Here is a 20,478-nt window from a genome sequence, read left to right as displayed (position 1 = left end):
CTTAGGGTGACACTTCTATTGGCCCATAAATACTGGCCATTTCACTCTTTCAACCATTTGACAATAGGCTGGTACATAAACTAAGTCAAGTCAGTATCAATGGCCTAGATTCATTAGGATGGAAGGCTGTTAACTCAAAGAGTGGGTGGGAGATCTTCACTGTTGCCCCAAGTAGTAGCAAACCCATTCTGAAAAGCATTGTGTGACCTCCCTTGGTTCACACAAGGCCAGCCTAGGACATTTTGCCACCGGAGATGGAGCAGCAATGGCACTCACCACTCACCCAAATTAAGGTGGCTAAGTGATGGCAGCCAAGGAAGCCAAGTTATTTTGGTGCCCAAGGCAGGATATTTTGGCACACGAGGCTGCTCTCCCCATCTCTAGCAGTATGACTAGGATAACAACACTTTAAATAACCAATAGCTTTTTAGCAACAACTACAAATTGTACAGCTAATCCTGAACCTCTTGTCTAAAGTGGTTGTGTTGCTCTGCCCAGTGCTAGGACTGGTGCTGGTGGTTTTCTTGAAGAATGGATTGAGAACAAGCAAATGATGCCACTCCTTTGCTTGAAGTTAATGTTCCTGGCTAAGAGAGAAATCCTGAGAATGCTCAGTTCACGCTCTTCAGTTTTAACTTGCTTTGGCTGGATATGCATTTATTAAAGAAATGGACAGCCTAGGCCTCATCTGCACTGCAGAAATAATCCAGGTCAACACTGCTTTAACTGGCATGGCTCAATATTTTGGAATTCTGGGATTTGTAGTTTTGTGAGATATTTAGCCTTCTATATGAGAGATCTGGTGCCACTGCAAGCTACAATTCCCAGGATCCCATAGCTGGAATTCCATATTCCATAACCCAAACTGGGTTATTTCTGCAGTGCAGATGAAACCATAGTGGGCTTTAAAACATAGCTTGGAAAAGTTACATTTTTTGATTATAAGGCCTAGAATCCAAAAATTCTGGCTGAGGGATTTGGAGAATTGTAATTCCTTGCGCAAGTTAAAATCCGTAGTCTTGATGCCTTTATCCAAGAGAGAAAAAGAGACAGCAGCAACACAATAAAATCACAATAGCAGGCTGCTGTAAAAGAATTTCATTTATTATTATCTTTAACAGAATTAATACCCAGCAGCATATGCATCACTGAATGTTGGTACAAATGTTAGATATTTTCTAGGTATAGAAGGAAGAACTTGATCAATAATTCAAACATGTTACTTCCACTATTCTTTTTTATTATTATTAATGGGGGTTACCTACTTTGTAGTGATAGGGAACAAATTGTCTGATGCAGCAGAGCAACCTACTTGTTGCCAGAGTATGCCTAACACAGAAAGAAGGGCATGCCTTTCTTGCTACCCACAACTCTTTATCCTTCATTTCTTCATTAGCAGCTGCTGCATGATTAGTAGAAATGAGTAAATTAATAAGTCCCCACCAAAACCCATTGCTGCACACTGCCCCCTTATAATCCCAGATCTTTGCCTCATATTCTTTTGGCTTTCATCTGCACATGTTCTATTGGCTCTTCCTTTCATTCACCTCTTCTTTACTCCTGTTTTATTATCCCAAACCTAAACCATGGAAAAATTCCTTTTAGGTGAGCACTACTCTCAGAATCTTCTAGTCAACATGACCATTGCCCATGCTGGCTGGGAGATTATGGGAGTTGCAGTCCCCCCAAAAAAAAAAAATTTCCAAGCCCTGTCCAAAGTATTCAACCCTATTTCTAACTAGGCTTTCTGCTGTACACTTCCACTTTCCCCTCCCCACCTCCCACCCATGCCCCATTCTTCTTTTGGTGCTCTATGTTCAGCCATTCCAGAAATTCACAAAGAAATTACATAGGGAGTGCCACTTCTCTTCACAGTAGGCCTCTACCACATCAGCATTGAGCTCTGTAGGCTGTTCGGATCCTTCCACAACAGCTGTCAGCTGCCAAGGTGGTGTCTGGGTTGGGGCTACAGAGGAGTTGAGACTTCCTTTCCTCCTTCCCCCTTTGTTCCGCTTGTCTGGGGCATCGGCCTTCACTGGGCTGCCTTGCCCCCGGTCCCTGGATGCTTTCTGTAGTGCTGGTGGGTCCTTGGATCGGCCTTTCCCCTTGGGTTTCCCTTTAGTAGTGCCCTCTGTAGTCACTGGGGCATCTGTGCTAAGTGTGGTAACAACCAGGTGCAGCTGTGCTTCAGATCCTCCCTTCTTGCCACTACAAAGCCGAGATTTGAGTGGACTTGTCTCCTGACATGGGTGATGCTTCTTGCGGAGCTTGCCCAGGATCTGCTTCCAGAACTGGCGGCCTTTGGAGCTGTAGGCAGCACATCGGTCTGGCTGGCCCCGGTAGACACACTGCTGGTCCTGGCTGCCATCCTCTCCTGGTGAATGACAAGTGAGCTGGAGCTCAGAGGCTCCTTCCTCGAAGACCAATTGCCAAGTGCACAGGTGTTTGTTTGAGGTAGAGAACTGTCCAGACTGTGCCCAGGGGAAGGAAGGCTGCACTTTTTCACTGCTCTCTTTACTCTTCTTGCCAGTACTACCTTCCAGGCAGCTGAGGAAGAGCAAGATGAGGGGAAGCATTTGTGGGAGCTTCATTTCCTGAAGTTAATAAAGCTGGTGACGCTAGTCATTCAAGAGCATCAGTGATAAACAGCCAGGTGACGAGTCTCAGACATTCCCCAACCAAGTCCTATGGAGACAGAAATGGATCAATAGCACATAGATGAAAACAATCAAGATGAGGAGAAATTGCTAGTACCTCTTTAACATATTCTCAGTTCCATGCGTGAGTTGTGACCCTCTCCAGCAAATAGTGCTCCCAGTGGGAGCAATCCTGGCAGAGGCTTACCATTGTTAGGCATGTGTAACAATCTGCTATCAGCTAAAGACTTTGCATTCAGCCAGGGATAGCCTCTAATACATTTATATCAATGGAATTCCATAGTTAGGAAAACTCCTGCCTCTTTGGATTTACACAAGGACAGATTACCTCCCATGACAAATGTATGATTGCTAAGTACAAAGCAAAAAAGACACCTCATTTCTACAATCAACAGAAAGATGCTACATTCTACAACTTGCTATTTCTCCTCATGTGCCATTCATATGATTAGAGTACATGCACTGACTGCATTTAGTTAAAACAGAAACAAAAATGCTTCATTTGATTTTCTTAAAAAATTTATTCCTGAAAGACTGGGGGGGGGGGGGAGAGATTTTTTTATTATTATTTTCTACTACCATGGCTTTCTTTGCTCTCCATCCCGCCCCACTTTTTTTTTACAAAGATGCTGCAAACCATCACTCCCTGTTTCCCAGACTTTTCTTTCATGCCTTTCCCAAATGCAAAATAGCCTTTCCAGTTTGATGCTGCAAACTGGTATAGATATTGGTATGCATGGGTGCAAGCCAGCATGATTCAAGAAGAAATCTCTTTCTTAATGTGTATCCAGAAACTGCAAACTTACTTAAGTCTTCCCAGTACTGAGCATTTCCCCTCTTCCTTTTCTTCTTTCTGGTTACACTTACCGTTGACTGTGAAAAGACAAGGAGCTTTGCAGGAAAAATGCAAATCTGCATACAGGATTAGCTTCTGCTTAGGAGAGCGTCCAGAGTATGCATGTGTTAGCAACAGCCCAGAAAGGGACCAACCTCAGACTATGCCCCTCCCCAGTTTTATGCATGCAGACACACACACATATATGCTCAACCCACAGAGAGAGCAAGAGGAGCATGGGGGGGGGGGGGGACACAGAGTTCTCCATTTCTGTTCCTTAATGGACTATAGGCATCATCTCAAATAGATAGAAATAATGGGATCCACTGCTTTTGGGAACAATTGCTAAGCACTTCTTCCTTTCATGACTTTGAAGATATTTTTATTACAGTTGTATCTGAAGGTGGGGCATGGAGAGTAACTATAGCAGGCTGTTGCAAAAAGCCAAAAATAACAATGCTTGTGGCAACTCAAAGATGAACAAGATTTATTTGGCATAAGATGTTGTGAATGATAGCCCCTTGTCTCTGAGGCACCTGCTGAAACAGACTTTAATCCATGAGCGTTTATGCCACATAAACATTTAAGGTGTTACAAAGCTTTCTGTTTGTTCTTGTTTGTTTTTAATGTGTTCATCACATTTGTGCCTCTCTCTCTTTTTTAAAAATATCAGATTGGCACATAAGGAGCTAACTCAGAGCTTGGTCATCCTGGTTGGGGGGATTTGGAAAGTTATGGTCCAAAAATTAATTTTCCCAAGCTCTGAATCTCCTCTATTAAACTGTCTGAGAGGGAGGGAATGAGGGTGATTGACTAAAGGTGACCCGGGAAGTTAAGCATAGAGTGGAATACAACCTCTGATCTGTTCAAATTCATCACTTTACAGTATTACCTTTGAATCAAAGTAATTCATCAACAGAGTCCTAAAATGGCTGTTGGTGATTATGCTTTGCAAAGGTTACAATGCTGATTTCTTTAAAGCACATAAACGTATCTAACCGTGGTAGACCCCAAACTATGCAATTTTTATGTAGTCTTGGAGTGATGACAAGTAGTCATCTTTCAGTTTGTATCACTTTTAAGAAAGGCACCTTTTAAGAGAGATAATTTTGTTGGAATTTTTTTTCCAGATTCCAGATTTTCTAGATTTTTCCAGAATGAATAAACTGTACAAAATTAATACAGCCATGGACATACTGGATGGTGTTGGTGGTGATGATGATTATGATTTTTGCCCTCATTGCCCCACTCCAAAGCAGCCAACTACGTATTCAAATGTAGGATCTTTATGTCCCCAGCTGTCTTTTTCAAACTTCTGTTTGACCAAAATGTGCTTATCCACACATATTTTCTAATTTCTCACCAGCACGGTCTGATAGAGACTTCTATACAATTTGCCTTGCTTGTATGCTGCAGCTCAGGTGAAACAGGAACGTATTCTTCTCACCATGATTTGGATTCAGGTCTCCTGTGTATTTGCACTTACAGAGGGAAACAACAACAACAACCAAGCAACAGAACAGAATAAACAATCCGTGAAATGTACTCAAGACAACAGCTTCCCTCAGCCCCACCACCTTCACAGGCACAGCTGGTAGAAATGTGAGCTAGGGCCTTCTTGGTGGCTTCCCCTAGGCTCTGGAACTCCTTTCCTAAAGAGGCCAGAATAGTCCCCTCTTTGCTTTGCTTCCAACAGAAGGCAATGACTTTTTTATTTGGGCAGGTTTTCAGAACTGAAAGTTTTAAAAGGAAGGACTTTAGAGGATGATGTATTGTTTTTATTGAATAGTTTTAACTGCTTTTCATCCTTTTAAAGGGTAATGCTAAATAGTTTTAACACTATGAACAGTTTAATTCTATCTTCATTTTAATCTTTGTATACAGTTGACTCTCCTTATCCACGGATGCTTTATCCATGGATTCAAGCATCCATGGTTTGAAAATATTCAAAAATATATAAACTCTAAAAAGCAAACTTTGATTTTGCCATTTTATATAAGGGACACCAATTTATTATCCATTGTATTTAATAGGACTTGCGAATCCATGGATTTTGGAATCTACAGGGGGTCCTGGAACCAAACCGCATCAGATACCAAGGGCACACTATATTTTTAGCTGCATTGTACTTGTTGTAAGTTTTAAGCCACCTTGAATCCCAAATCTTGAGAAAGAGTAACATATAAATGAAGGTGATGGTGGTGATGGTGACGATAGTCTTATTCTACACTGTCACTATATAGTTCCCACAGCTCAATTTTTTGTTTAAAAATAATCCTCCACCTCTATTCTGACTTCATCCCTAAAACATCCTAATGTATGGGGGCTTATCTGTGTGTGTTGTGTTCCTTCAAGTTGTTTCCAACTCATGGCAACACTAAGGCAAGCCTATAATAGGATTTTCTTGCCAAATTTAATCAGAGAGGGTTTGCCATGCCATCCTTTGAAGCTGAGAGAGTGTGACTTGGCCATGGTAACCCAGTGGGTTTTCATGGCTGAGCAGAGATTTGAACCCTGATCTTAACAGAACTAAAAAAAAAAAAAAAAAAGCATCATGTTGAATGGGAATTTTTCTTTCTTTGACTTTTTTGTTCAATTTATAATTTTGGCCTTATCATTTTCAGCCTTATCTGTGCAAAGAATATTTGTTGTTATTCATTTCCTGGCTGAGAAAAGGATTTCCAAAGACCTGAAAATCTCTAACAGGAAAAATAAGCATAGCAGCAAGATTTTTGTACTTTTTTCCTTGTATTCACACATCTCGAAGCATTCCAAGGAATTATTCTGTACAGAATACACATGGATTTTGTTCCAGATCCCCCCTTTTGGCATAAAAGACATGTTTTCTGCACAGGAAATTGTGTATTTTAGACAGAATAGCCATGGTTTTGCACAGAGAGAATACACATATTTCTGTGCTAAATAATTTCTTAGAATATTTTGGGAGATGTGAATCTAGGAACAATACTACACAGAAATATCATATTCCCCTACAGTGAGAGAAAGCTGTATAAATTACTCATTTTTGCATGTGAGGACAAAATAAGGTAAAATTTACATCCTTAGAAATAGAAACTCTTTTCTTTTTCTCTTGTAATTGCAGCAGTGTTGGTGAATTGGTTGAATTGATTGGTCTTTCTGTTATGATTTGCTGAGATCATCTCAAGGGCCTGATTGGAGAAGACTGATCAAGGAGGAACCTGCCCCATGTTTCATTTTAAATACTGTTCTCACCAGAATGCAGCAGAACCATGCCTTCTAGTCTCAGTCCTGGCTTTTTCTCCAGCAACTGAGAATAGCATTCTGCATTTCCAATACACTGTGCTCAGTATATACAAACCTACAAGGGAGAATAGGAATCTCCAATGACAGCAGCCCCCCCCCCCACTTGATGTAGCCCCAATAAAATTGCAGAATTGTTCCATACCTTCCAATTGTCCAATTTAGCAAGGGCAGTCCCAATTAATCTTTTGCCATTCCACATTTCAGCTACTTTTAAAATGTTCCAGTTTTTCTCTCTTCCTCTTACTTTCTCCCTTTTTCTTCAGCTTACTCCGATTGCTGCAAATTGAGGGGCCATTCAGACTATATTTTGTACCGAATTGTAACCCCGATTAAAGAAGTTCCCATTGGCACCAGTTTAAACATATCAGAATTAGGGTCTTTCACACCCGATCCAGGGCAAATCCCCCTTAGAGCAGTTTTTCCAAAAGTGGATTATTTCCCATTTCTTTTTGGAAAACCCGTTTCTTCCCTGCTGCCGGCAAATGTGAACTTGGCGCCAGTCATGATCTGGTCAGGTTCAGGGAAGGGACTTAGGTCAGAGGGTGGGCAGTGGGCAGAACATGCCTCCCCTCTCGCAGGCAGCTTTCTCTCTCTCTCTTTTGTAATGTTATTTTTGACAGATTATGTGAATGCTTTTTCTACAGGTTGATACATATTGATAGAATATGTATGCTTGTACTACATTTCCCTTTCATTTGCTTGAGGAGAAGAGGAAGTGGAAGCCAGCAGGTTCAGACAAAAGCAAACTGATACAGCTCCTCCTAGATTGTGTTTTCTTGCTTATTAATAACTTTTGCCATTTTGACCACATTCAAACAAACAAACAAGCTTCATTTATATACCACTTCATATCACCTAAGCAGTGTCTAAGCGGTTTACAACTGTAAACTAATTTGCCCCCAACAATCTGGGTACTCATTTTAGTGACCTCAGAAGGATGCAAGCCTAAGTCAAGCTTGGGCCCTTTTGCTGGTCTTGAACTCACAACCTTGTGGTTTTGAGTGAGTGGCTGCAGTACAGGCATTTAACCACTGCGCCAGATATTGCTTGGCCAGGCATATCCCAGTTTTCATCTGTGAAATGTTGGAGGGTATAGTGTCCATTTATACCAGGAGTAGGCCATGGTATAAACAGACCTGCAGCTCATAGGAACCCCCACAAGACTGCCTTTGCACTTCTGGACCCTTCCACACTTTGGGACTAGCAAGCTTTCTCTCCAAGATTTTCAACTGAACTGCATGTTTTTAATCTTCCGCATCTCTCAATTTTCTTTGGACAGATGGTGATATAAAGACTACTTTTCTACCTAAACTATTAACTAGCTAGATTAGGATGTAGCTTTTATGTAAATATAGATTAAAGCCATTAGTAAACTTTTGTCTTGAACTACAAGCTACTTGTGTTGTTTTTGGAGTCAGTCTCAGTTCTTAGGAAAGCATAGTTAGACAAAGGCACATTTCTGCTACTCTGCTAGTTTAAAGCTAGATCCTAACAGGCTTGGCCTTGATGTTTTTGATATTATAATATATATATTTGTTTCCTTACCAAAGGCTGAAGCCTTGGGACACTTAAATTACCTTATACTAATCCAGATTGACATCAATTTAACTGTCATGGCTCAATGCTATGGAATTCTGGGAATTGTAGTTTTTGACACATTTAGCCTTCTCTGTCAGAAAGCTCTGGTACAACAAACTACAATTCCCAGAATCCCATAGCATTAAGCCATGGCAGTTAAATTGGTGGCAACCTGGATTACTTCTGCAGTGCAGATGCAGGAGTTTTTGTCTGAGAGATTGAAAGAGAGAGAGAGAGAGAGAGAATGGTTTTTAACACTGCAGAATGCAGTAGCTATAATAATAGAGTGACCAGATATCCTATCCAAAGGAAGACCAGGCATCACCAAATGTAGGAAATTCAAGAAAAATGTTGGACATTACCAAATAAAGGTTAAAAACCCAAATATAGATATAAATCCATGCTTCTTAGCCATGCTCAAAATGGAGGACATTTTGGAATTTCTCCTGGACAGAAGGTTGAAATGCAGGACATGTCTGGAAAAAAAGAGGATGTCTGATCATCTTGTATAATAACTTTCTCATTTATTTTAGAGCAAAAGATCCATTTTCCAGCTCAAAGGAGACACCTATTGGCAGCTTTTTGAAAAAACAGAGAGGCCTTTATATATTACTATTTGTATCCTGCAGACATTAAGAACCATTCATAAGCACAAATGTCATTTTATTGTATGTCATTTTATAGTATATTTCAAGTTATCAGAAAGTTTCACATACATTACATACAGTTGACCCTCCTTATCTATAATTCTTTATCCACCTATTCAACCATCCATGGCTTGAAATATATATATACATATATATATATATGCAAATATTGATTTTCCCATATTATATAAGGGACACCATTTTACTACTCCACTGTATTTAACTGGATTTTAAAATTCCCCTGTTCCAGCTACAATGTGGTAGTCTCCAATCCAGAAAGCATATCCAGGGGTAACTGTGCTGGCCGTAAAGAACAATAACATCCAAAATCCACAAACCAGCAATGCCTTTTTGAGCCAACCAAAATGCCCAAAATATACAAAACACATGATGCAAGCTTTCAAAGCACCACTGGCTTCTTCATCCGGCAAAGATGTTAAAAATCATACGGGGGGGGGGGGGGGCGAGGGGATCTTGGTTCTCAAAGGCACTATCCACAAATCAGTTATCCATGAATCCCTTAGAGATAAGCCTCTCAACAAAAAAAAAAGAAATGCACTACCAAAATGGAAGTATAGACAGGAAGTATATTGTATATGCTCTCATATACAGTGGTGCCCCGGGTTACGAAATTAATTCGTTCCGGGGCGCCGTTCGTAACCCGAAAAGCCTTCGTAAGCCGGATCGCCATAGGCGCTAATGGGGAAAAGCCGCGATTCTGTGCAAAATAGCGCCGAAAAGCACCAAAAGTTTTTTCGTAACCCGAAAAAACTTTCGCAACCCGGAACAATAATTTCCTATGGGTTTTTTTCGTAACCCGGAAATTTCGTAACCCGGAGAATTCGTATCCCGGGGTACCACTGTATATATATATATATATATATATATATATATATATATATCAAGAAAGAGAGAGAATGAGGGGGGGGGAATTTATATATACGTAAATTTATAACCATTTCATTCTTTACTTTCTGCTAGTTGCATCTATGTGTAGCCCAACTTCAAAAATCCCAAAACAATCAACTTATGTCTTTTTTCTTAAAGAGAATGCATAGTATAGTGGATTACTCATGCAAACCAATTGTTCTTCATAATCAAGTTTGGCCCCAAGTGAAAATCTATTTATTTTTCCCAGTCTTTTTAAATTCATGATGCTAATTCTGTGGCTTTTAACCCACTCTCTTTATGTGCTATGTGTTTTTTAAAACTGATATTGTATAATTAGTTTGGTTCCTGATGCGATTTTTCATCTGGCTATTGGTTGGTGATCAGTTTCTCTATTTTATTATGAACTTCCAAAAGAACATTTTTACTGGGACAATCCATATACATATCGTAAACAAGCAAAGCAAATTGTGGGGGGAAAGACAACCACTTCCTACATCTGTCAGACTTATGCCTACAGAGCATAAATTTAATGAATTTATTTATTTCCATTACTTATGGAAGAAAAAAAATCCAGATGAGAAGCATTTGTAATACAGATGAGTTCTCAGACCATATACTGCAGTTTCGATGCAGGTGCTGAAGCAAACTCTTTTGTGCATCATGCTTAAATACCATCACATTGTTAATTGAAATCTCTTGGCTTCACACTATACCCCTTTCCCACCTGCTGCCTTCAAGAAAAAAAAATTACTAGCTTTCTTCATCAAGGCAGATGAGTCACAGTCTTCCATCTACCAAAATAGATCTTCAGGACAGATGTGTTGCCCAGGAATTTGGAATCATCTCCAGGACAAATACTGAGATGGGAGAAAAAGCTAGAAAGTGTATTTGTGAGACCAAGATCGACATATGTGGAGCCGAGGAGAAAGATGGAAACGAATGTGGAGGTGGAGGTATGTTCACAGCCTGTTTTCTCCTTCTTCCCACACCTCACAAGCCGTGAAGATTTCAATCAAAATTATAAACCACCTTCTTGCAGCCAGTATATATATGACAGCTAAAGTTAATGAATATAAATGTTATAGCAACAAAAGAAGACTCAGCTAAGATAAACTTTTTTTAAAAAAAAAAATTCCCTTGCTTTAAATTACCCTTCTCCAGTGTAGCGTCTTGTAGACTACAACTCTCAACACAATCTGGAAGACACTAGACTGAGGAAGAGTGCTTTAGGTCTGTAGGACTGCAGGGAAATGCTGTTGAGCATGTGTAAAGTGAGAGAACTGCCAAAATGTACTAAATAGCCATTGTACATGTTCACACTCCAGTCAAAGATAGTCAGTGACCAAAATATGCTAGGCAAGAGCAGAGACTGGAAAAGCTACTCTTTGTACTACAGCTTCCAAAATTCCCCAGCCAGCATGACCACTGACTATACTGGCCAGAGAATTCTGGGAACTGTAGTCTTCTTCTCCAAAGAATAAAAATACCCTAAAGGCACCCATTCCCATCTGCTCTTGGAAGCTAAGCAGGGTGAGTCCTGTTTACTACTTGGATTGATGACTGCCAGTGAATGCAAGGTGCTGTAAGCCATATTTCAGTGGTGGGAGCTAGCAAAATACCTCTGCATATTCCTTGCCTAAGAAAATCCCATTAAATTGATGGGGTCACCATAAGTGAATAGGTGACTTGAAGGCACATACTTTATACAGAGAAGGAGCATGTATAGTTTCTAGTTGGACATAAACTCTGAAGATCAGTTGCTTAATTGTACAGATCCTCTTAAACCAGTGGTTCTCAACCTGTGGGTTGTGACCACTTTGGAGGTCGAAAAACCCTTTCACAAGGGTTACCTAAGACCATCAGAAAACACATATTTCCAATGGTCTTAGGAACCGAGACACCACAATTTTATGGTTGGGGGTCACCACAACATGAGGAACTGTATTAAAGAGTCACAGCATTAGGAAGGTTGAGAACCACTGTCTTAAACCCTGCTTATATAGCCTGTGTGCAGATAAATATTGGCTCTGACTCATTTGCCAGGACATGGTTCTGTCTTTTCCTGTCTTAAAAGTAATAGAATTATATCACTTCATATAGAATATATATAGAATATAGAATGCACACAGTCAGTTTCTTTGCTTCTAGACAGAAAATCAGTTTCTTGGGCTAAAGCCTACACTTCTAGTATGCCCCAATCCCATAATGTTATAACTGTATGCTTAAATTGGAGTTTACATGGCTGTAAGAATAACTTATGATGCAGTGCAATGGGAATAATGCTCATTGAGAGGTGCTTTGTAGACTTGTGGAGCAGTGTGTTTGTTGTAACTTCAAACATATAAAGGCAAAAAATATATTTTTACTTTATGTAAATACATTGCATGTATATATAAATTCCTTCAGGTTGAATTTCATAGGGTTTTCTTAGGCAAGGAGTACTAAGAGATGGCTTTGCTAGTTCCTTCATCTGAAATATAGCCTACAGCACTTGTCATTGGTGATCTCCCATCCAAGTATTAACCTGCCTAATCCTGCTTAGCTTCCAAGATCAGACTGGAGCTGGTGCTTTATGTAAATGCATTACTGTTGAACTATTTTATATTTTTAAGAAATAGTGTTAAGAACTCACTAGACTTTTCCATTCAAAAAGATAAAATCTTGCATTTAAAAAGGAGCTAAATGATAGGCAACAAACTATTTAAAAGCTTTTGAATTCCTCCCACCCCTTTAGTAATTCATATGTCTGGTTTACGTTCAGATGCACCTTTGGACAGAAGAGGGGAGAAAGTGACACATCACTACTTAAGTGTTGGCAGATTTCTTGACAAGAGGTTCATTCTGAGCTCAAATGAAGCAGATGGATGCATCATTGTTTTGTTACCAAGAACTGCCACTGTTTCTGAAAAGTATAAAGAACCCTAGTGTTATATAATTTAGAGACATGTTCTGAAACATTCTCCAGTTATTTCAAATATTTCAAATATGCTAAAATGGCCAAAATTCCAAACATTAAAATGAAAATGAAAATGTTTTTCCAGGACCTATGATCACTATTAAATCTCACTAAAAGTAGAATTAACTTTGGAATGTGTAGTTCTCTTCACTAGGAAAAAAAATTCTGAAATTGTTGGTAGCCATGTCAAATCCTTTGCACAGACAGAACTCTAGTGTCCCCCCCCCCCCCCACTATGATGATGCTGAATACAGTTGACCCTCCTTATCCATACATTCTTTATCCATTTTGTATCATCTTCTAATCTCATCCTATTCCACAATGGCAGGCCTGCTAGATGATTCCAATGAATAAGGCTTTAAGAACATGAAAACTATGGTGGGGTTCAATGGTAGCCAAAACATACATGCATGAGAATAATACTAATTTACTGGTGCTTTGTAGCCTCGTGATACTAATTTACTAGTTCTTGGTAACCTCATGATACAGCGTGGTTGTAAGTTACATGCAAAAACAAATATTATACAGACATTACTTTTAAGTGAGCTATATTTATTTTTAATAAATGGAATTCAGGTGAGCAGGTAAGATTTACCATAAACACTACAGGTCTTCCAAATCGCCATGGTGTTGCTTCTGTTCCACCCTCTGCCTTCTGCATGCTGGCCTTCATAGCCCTTTTCCCCTGCTCCATGCCCTTCCCATCATGCCATTCAGTCTGTATTTATTTTTATTTTTAGCACAATTGCACAATCATCGCAATCCATTAAGTAAAACAAGAAAAAGAAAAGAAAAACAGCCTGCTTGAGAATAGCAAGGTAGACGGGGAAAGGAACATAATCACTCCCATTCACAACACATAACTGTCTGCATATTGGAACTGCTTTGGGATGAACTTATCACACGTGCATCATGAGTGAAAAAGCACAATTGGGAGGCATTGATAGGTTTTGCCTGTCAGCAAGAAGATGTGTTCCAGCAGCATGGACTACAGACCAGTAACTAGACAGACACATGTGTGATAAGATGCTTTAATTCTGCTTTCAAACCCTGTGTGATAAAATCCTTCTTTGTCTTACTGAATATGGGGCTGTTATGGATCCACAACTCAATGTTATAAATCCATAACTGCAATACAAAATGATTGTCACTATCATTCTTGAATTTCTTTCATGGTTAGGTCTCAGTATGTCACCTACTATTTCAATATCTATCAATTACCTGAGGAGAAGTAAATATTAAATAAGAGTGATTCTATACACAGTTACCTTGGGGAAATTCCCACAGAACTTCCATTGAAGCTTTCCCAGGCAGAGATATATGTTTATTGGATCTGCAAATCTACGAAAAGACTAAGTGAGCATTCTTATCCTCACTTAACATGAAGACACTCTGGCACCATCAAAAGTTTTGTTCACAACTGTTGTGAAGGGGGAAATGAAAAGGGGGAAATGTTATGGATGGGAAATACTGTACAGTACAGTATAACTCAATTTAACTCTTCTGCAGGAAAATGCATGTTCAATTGAGTAATACCAGGGCTATTCAGATTGTTTGTGAGACCTAAGGCATATGTTTGGGAACCAGCCATTACCCTCTATAGAGACTCATGCATGAACAGGACAATGGTTAGCAGTGAGAACTGGCTGGGTAAGGAGTCCAATGGTACATGCTAGTATTTAGGAAGATGAGAGGAGGCCTTATTTTATGAAGCCTCACGCAAAGTGATAGTGAACAACCCCTTTTGAACAGCCATACACTTCTGAGTGAACAATTACACAGCTGAACTTGAGGTATCTATGTGGAATTACAGTGAACAAATATGTAACTTAATGGAAGTGTTTGTTACATTAGCGTTCGGGCCTTTATTTGTGGCTGAGGGGTGCAAAAGTAATATAAGGAGCCCTGGTGGCGCAGTGGTTAAATGCCTGTACTGCAGCCATTTACTCAAAACCACAAGGTTGCAAGTTCAAGACCAGCAAAAGGGCCCAAGCTCAACTCAGGCTTGCATCCTTCCGAGGTCGCTAAAATGAGTACCCAGACTGTTGGGGGCAAATTAGCTTACTTGCTAATTAGCTTACTTGCTGTTCACTGCTATGATCTTTGGAATAGCCGTATATAAACAAAACAAATTATTATTATTATTATTAGCATTAGCATTAAACATTTCCCCCCATTTTTGTGAAAGCAGGCAATGGTTTTGCAAGATTTTTACCTTATGTAATTTATAAAATCTCTGGGTATATCTAGTTGACGTACTTGAAAGGGATAAAAGTGGTCAGCTGAGCCCTCAGAAGCCTTCATCGGGCATGACAGATCAATTGGGATCATTTTGGCCATCTTGAAGACCTGATCATGGACATGGAAGATTTTTTGAAATAATAGAAATGACTACAAAAAATCCAGGCCCCTTAAAGGATTTGAAATAGTCAATGGTGGTTTCTGGGAGAGCATTTGGCCCATTTATATACTCCTTGACTTCCATCCCCAAAACTGAGATGGTTATAAAATTCTGGACACCTCCCATGGCATATGTGGGATAGCTGTGGCCTTTTGAGATCCTGGGATGGAGGTGAAGCCCCTGACATCTCAAGGTTGCTCAACCCTGCTTTGGGTACAATGTAAAGGGCATCATCTGCTGGTTGACTTTGAGCAGCACAGTGTTTTGGGCCATCTGCTCATGGGGGCTATCACACTGGGGCTAATTTTGGCATTAAAGAAAGATTAAAGCGCATCTACAGCATCCCACAAATAAAGTGAAAATGGCAAGTAATTGCATGAATGATTATCACATGCAACTGCTTCTTTGTGACCACTTTGTTACTGCTTCTTTGTGACTGCTTTAATGGTGTGTCCCCTGTTATTTCTCTTATATTGCATTTCTTTCTGAATCCATTCATATACCTGTTGCAAAAATCAAGTCTAGATTAGAGTGGAGCTTTTGTCAAAATGCTTTAACGTGGGGTCCCCAGTCCAAACCAGAGGCTCCCTCCCCACCCACTCTTCTGGCTATGGGCTTACCAGATAGCAGTAACCAGGTATGGAAATGCTAAACTGAGCGTTCCAGGGGGTTGTGGGAAAATCAAGATGGCAGACAGCTTTGCCAAATGAGAGAAAGGATTTGGTATCCAGCAGCTGCTGAAGGGAACCAAGGGCTGCTACCTGTCCAAGTATAATTGACACAAATTGTAGAACTAATCCACATGAGCAGATTGTAGTTGTTCCCAGAAATTTTGAGGCAAGAGTAGGAAATAAAATGGCTGCTTGAGGTTTTAAATCAAAAGGTCTAACATTGGCAAAATCATATTGCACAATTCAAGCTTCCCTCTTTAGCAACCAAACTGATTTTTTCCTTATGGAAATTTATTTTATGGGTCTCTCTCTCTCTCCCCCCCCCCCCAATTTTCTAGAAGATGTTATTTTCCAACAAGCTGAGCAGTGCCAAAAGAAATCAGGAAAATTATAAACCCTGATTTTTGCATTCTAATGGCTGTAGAGTAGCTCCACTGACTTCACATGTCTTAAAACATACATAAGCACAGTGTATGTGTGTACGTGTGCATGCCTTTGAGACACCTGTTGACTTGCAGCCCCATGACTTTCATAAAGAAGGAATACTCAGAGGTTGTTTTGCCAGTTCCTCTGAAATATAGCCTACAGCATGTGGCGTTTGCTGGCAGTCACCCATCCAAGAGCTGACCCTACTTAGCTTCCAGGATCAGATGAGATCTGGTGCCTTTAGGGTATTTAGGAAAACCATAACATATACAAGTACAATTTCAATAATAACTGTGATATGTGATATTTTAAATGCACACCTCAGGCTTTCTGAAATCTAGACACAGTGTCCAAATAACCATACCTGCATGATGTATTTTATGCTGAATAGAGTTATTTTAATGGTTATCTTTGGGGACATGGTTTACACATTAAAAATATACACACAGAGAAAGCAGGAATGCATAAATAAACAGATCTTCCATAATATTATATGATTTCATTTCATATAAATTTCAGTATTAAAGAAGGTTTAGTCTTAAAACTTATACAGCTCTGAAAGTTTGGGGTAGCAAGGCAAGAAATAAGATTTCACAAAAGATGAAAGTTCATGTTCAGCATAAATGCATGCCAACTAAAAGCACCTGTGCAAAACATATGGACTCCCCTCATACCTTCCAAGTAAAATCTGTGCTGTGTATTCAGTGCAATATTTACTTTAATATCAAATAAATAAATACACAACTAAACATTTTCATGGTTCAAAATATTCTTTTAACTTTAGGGCACAACCAGAACAATTAGAAACAGGATGTGCATAATTTAATACAAATATACAGAAAAGCAAACTATCGCCTTAAATATTTGTTGTGAATTCTTTCAGCAGAAAGTCCTTTCTGTGCAGAACTGGATGTCTTTTGCAACAGACAGACTGATAAATCTGAATCTGTGCTTTATTTAGTCCAGCGTTGCTCAGCTGAAGGACTAGTACCATGTTTGCTGGTATTACCTCATTAGCTACTGCTGACTTCTTTGTTTCCTGGAAAGTTCCCAAGGATTGGCAGCCAACCGCTTTGAATATAAGTGTTTTAGATTAAAGATGGGACTTACACAATTTCATATATATATATATATATATATATATATATATGAGGGAGTTTATATTTATATCCCACTATTCCCTCAATGAGTTCAAGGCTCTTCTTCCCATTTCATCCTCTTCTGCACTTTATCTTCACAACTATCTTGTGAAGTGGGCCAGGCTGAGACAGAGTGACTGGTCCAATTGTTATCCAGTGCATTTCCTAGTGGGGACTAATTCTGGATCTCCTAAGTCCCTGCCATATAATTCCCTACGAAGAAGGATGTGTCTGTGTTTGTAATCATGAACTCTACTTAAACACAGGTTTCCCACCTCAATGAGAACCAGGGTTACAAGAGAACGAAACAGATCAACTGCCAGGATGTATGGTAAACCATTCTTTGGAAAATCAAAAATGACTTACAATGACTTTAAAAGAAGACAGAGACAAGCACATGGATGATAGTTGTGATAGCTATAGGTTGCCTCCAGCTTCAGAAACAGCATGTTCCTGTATTCCTGTCATCGGCAAAGAATAGTGACAAGTATTATTATCCACATGAGTTCCTTGAGAGCTTTCCAGATGTAAGTGGCTGACCACCATGGGAAACGGAATGTTGGGCTAAACAGGTCTTTGGCCTGACCAAGCATGGCTTTTCTTATAATGCTCCTCTGCATCCTCATTCCTCTAAGGCTATAAGGTGGCCCCATCCATCTATATGTATATCTGGGCCCTAGTTCTGAGTTGGGGTTCTGTAAAGATACTAAGGTCCAGCCGTTTCTGTAAAGGGAATAAGAGTCTCCAAAGATATCTCAGTCTCACATTCAAAGGGGAGCAAAACTGGCCGGTCAAGATTTCTAGAATCACTGCTGTGAGTGACTAGACAAGATGGTGGCCTCTCTTCCTCTAACAGGGGTCTTCCGCAGCTCTCTTCCTCTCCTTGGAAATCCACTGTATGGGGTGGTGACTGACTCCAAGCACCAATGGCAGGTAGTTGCAATGGAGCTGGGATGCCTCCACCCTTGTGACAAGAAGAGTTGTGGTGATAGGACACCAGCTCATTGCTCAAGTTGACTCTCTCAACGATTGAGCTGTTGGCAACCCGACAAGGGAGGCTGTGGCCCCGGCACCCCAGGAGGCTGGCAAAGGCCCGTCTGAAGTCTGCATTGAAAGCATAGATCACAGGGTTGACCGATGAGTTAGCCCAGCCAAACCACATGAAAACATTGAAGACGGTTTGGCTGACACAAGAGTCCTGGGCCGGGCCCCCGCTGCTATCCGGCCTCAACTCACAAAAGGGCAAGAGGCAGTTGAGGAGAAAGAAGGGCAGCCAGCAGCAAACAAAGACCCCAACGATGATGGACAAGGTCTGGAGAACCTTGGTCTCCTTGCAGAGTGAGCTCCTCAGAGAAGAGGTCGGCTCTTTCCCTTGCACCGAGCTGAGCCCTCCTGCCCTTTCCAGAGAGGAGATGCGGCGGATCTGAGCCTGAGCGATACGGTAGATCTGGGTGTAGGTCCCAATCATGATGGACACGGGGATGTAGAAGCTGATCAAGGAGGAGGTGACAGCGTATGTCCGGTTGAGCCTTGCGTCGCAGTGTTGTGATGGTGGCGTCAGTGGAGGATCAAGGCTCCTATCTTCCTCAGCTTTGTGCCAGTGGAGCTGGACAGGGATAAAGGAAATGAGGATTGAGAGGGCCCAGGCCAGGGCAATCATGGCAGATGCCAGTCCTTGGGTCATCCGCCGCTCATAGCGGAAGGGGCTGGCGATGGCCCAGTAGCGATCCAAGCTGATGATGCAGAGATGGAAGATGGAGGCCGTGCAGCACATGATGTCAAAAGCCACCCAGGTGTCGCAAAAGCGGCTCCCGAAGAGCCAGACACCCCCGGCCACCTCAGTGACTGCCTTCCAGGGCATGACCAGGAGGGCCACGCAGAGGTCGGAGACAGCCAGCGACAGCACAAACCAGTTGGTGACCTTGGCCCGGAGGTGGCGGAAGCGGACAACGGCCAGGCAGACAAGACTGTTGCCGGCCAAGGTGCTCAGCACCAGAAGCGACAACAAGACTCCGGAAAGCACCTTCAAGCTTCTGCTGGTGCCGGTGCTGCTGGTGTTACTGCCACTGAGCCTCTCCTCCAGCAGTGGCTGCTGCTCATCAAAAGGGCCCTGGGTGTCATTAGAGGGGTCCTCCATCAGAGGGCGCTCGCTTGGGTACCACTTTATCCAAGGCGGTCCTCCTCCCAGTCAGGTTCTGGCAAGCAGATCCAGGGCTCTCTTCTGCAAGGCTTGCATGCATCCCCGATCCGGAGGAAGAGCAGTCCCAAAGCGCATCAAGAGACTCCTGGACCCCACTGCCCAACCAGGGCTCTTTCTTCTCACCAGCCTCCAGAGATGCTGTTTTGGAAGCAGCACAGCTCCTTCTGCTTCTTCTGCTGCTTCTTGCACGTTATGCTCAGCAGCAGCAGCAGGAGGAGGAGGAGGAGGCGAGAGGGAAGCACGTGGGGAAAAGCCAATCTGTGTCTGTGTCTCTCTGTGTGTCTGTGTGTGTTGTCTTGTGTGTGTGTGCATTGCCCTCCTTTGGTCTCCTCCTCTGGGAATTCTCCCTTTCCTTGCTCTCTTTCCTTGCATGATCAGGGACCAGACGTCCTCCTTTTCCAGGACTTGTCCTCCATTTCTATCTTCTGTCCAGGAGGAATCCCCAAAGGTCTTCCATTTGGAGCATGATCACCCTGGTGTAGACTATTCTGGAGCCCAGGGTTCAGCCATGTAAACCCACTTTGGGGAAGTCACAGTCTCTCAGCCTCAGAGGATGGCAATGGCAAACCCTCCCCCTTGCTTAGATAGGGTCGCCATCAGTTGGAAACCTCTGGAATTCTCCTTTTGCTCTCTCACATTTATTCAGGGAGATGGGCTGGGGGACCAGGCAGCCTCCTTTTCCAGGACTTGTCCTCCATTTCTATCTTCCATCCTGGAAGAATCCCCAAAGGTCCTCCATCTGGAGCATGGACAGCCTGGTGTAGTGGCTTGAGAGCTGTGATAATCATTCAT

The 20,478-nt window shown here is 41.4% G+C and overlaps 2 protein-coding genes across 2 annotated transcripts; both read right to left on the bottom strand.

Annotated features, from left to right (window-relative positions):
- Window positions 1–1,126: 1,126 nt before the first annotated feature.
- On the bottom strand, window positions 1,127–2,594 carry LOC149318690 (fibroblast growth factor-binding protein 3-like). Its single transcript, XM_089510276.1, has one exon. It carries the CDS (start codon window positions 2,589–2,591, stop codon window positions 1,818–1,820), a length of 774 nt encoding a protein of 257 aa, XP_089366402.1. The 5' UTR covers window positions 2,592–2,594; the 3' UTR covers window positions 1,127–1,817.
- A 26-nt stretch (window positions 2,595–2,620) lies between these two features.
- LOC149318689 (D(1) dopamine receptor-like) lies at window positions 2,621–19,874 on the bottom strand. Its single transcript, XM_089510274.1, has 2 exons — window positions 17,853–19,874; window positions 2,621–2,685 (listed from the first exon to the last, which is right to left on the bottom strand). The coding sequence occupies exon 1, from the start codon at window positions 19,621–19,623 to the stop codon at window positions 18,193–18,195; it is 1,431 nt and encodes a 476-aa protein (XP_089366400.1). The 5' UTR covers window positions 19,624–19,874; the 3' UTR covers window positions 2,621–2,685; window positions 17,853–18,192.
- Between the last annotated feature and the right edge of the window lie 604 nt (window positions 19,875–20,478).

The sequence above is a fragment of the Sceloporus occidentalis genome, unplaced genomic scaffold, assembly GCF_023333645.1.
Source record: "Sceloporus occidentalis isolate IW3139 unplaced genomic scaffold, rSceOcc1.0.p SCAF_2, whole genome shotgun sequence".
In the NCBI taxonomy this organism is placed as follows: domain Eukaryota; kingdom Metazoa; phylum Chordata; class Lepidosauria; order Squamata; family Phrynosomatidae; genus Sceloporus; species Sceloporus occidentalis.
Note: the sequence above shows the minus strand (reverse complement) of the source record. Positions and strands in the feature narration are given on the sequence as shown.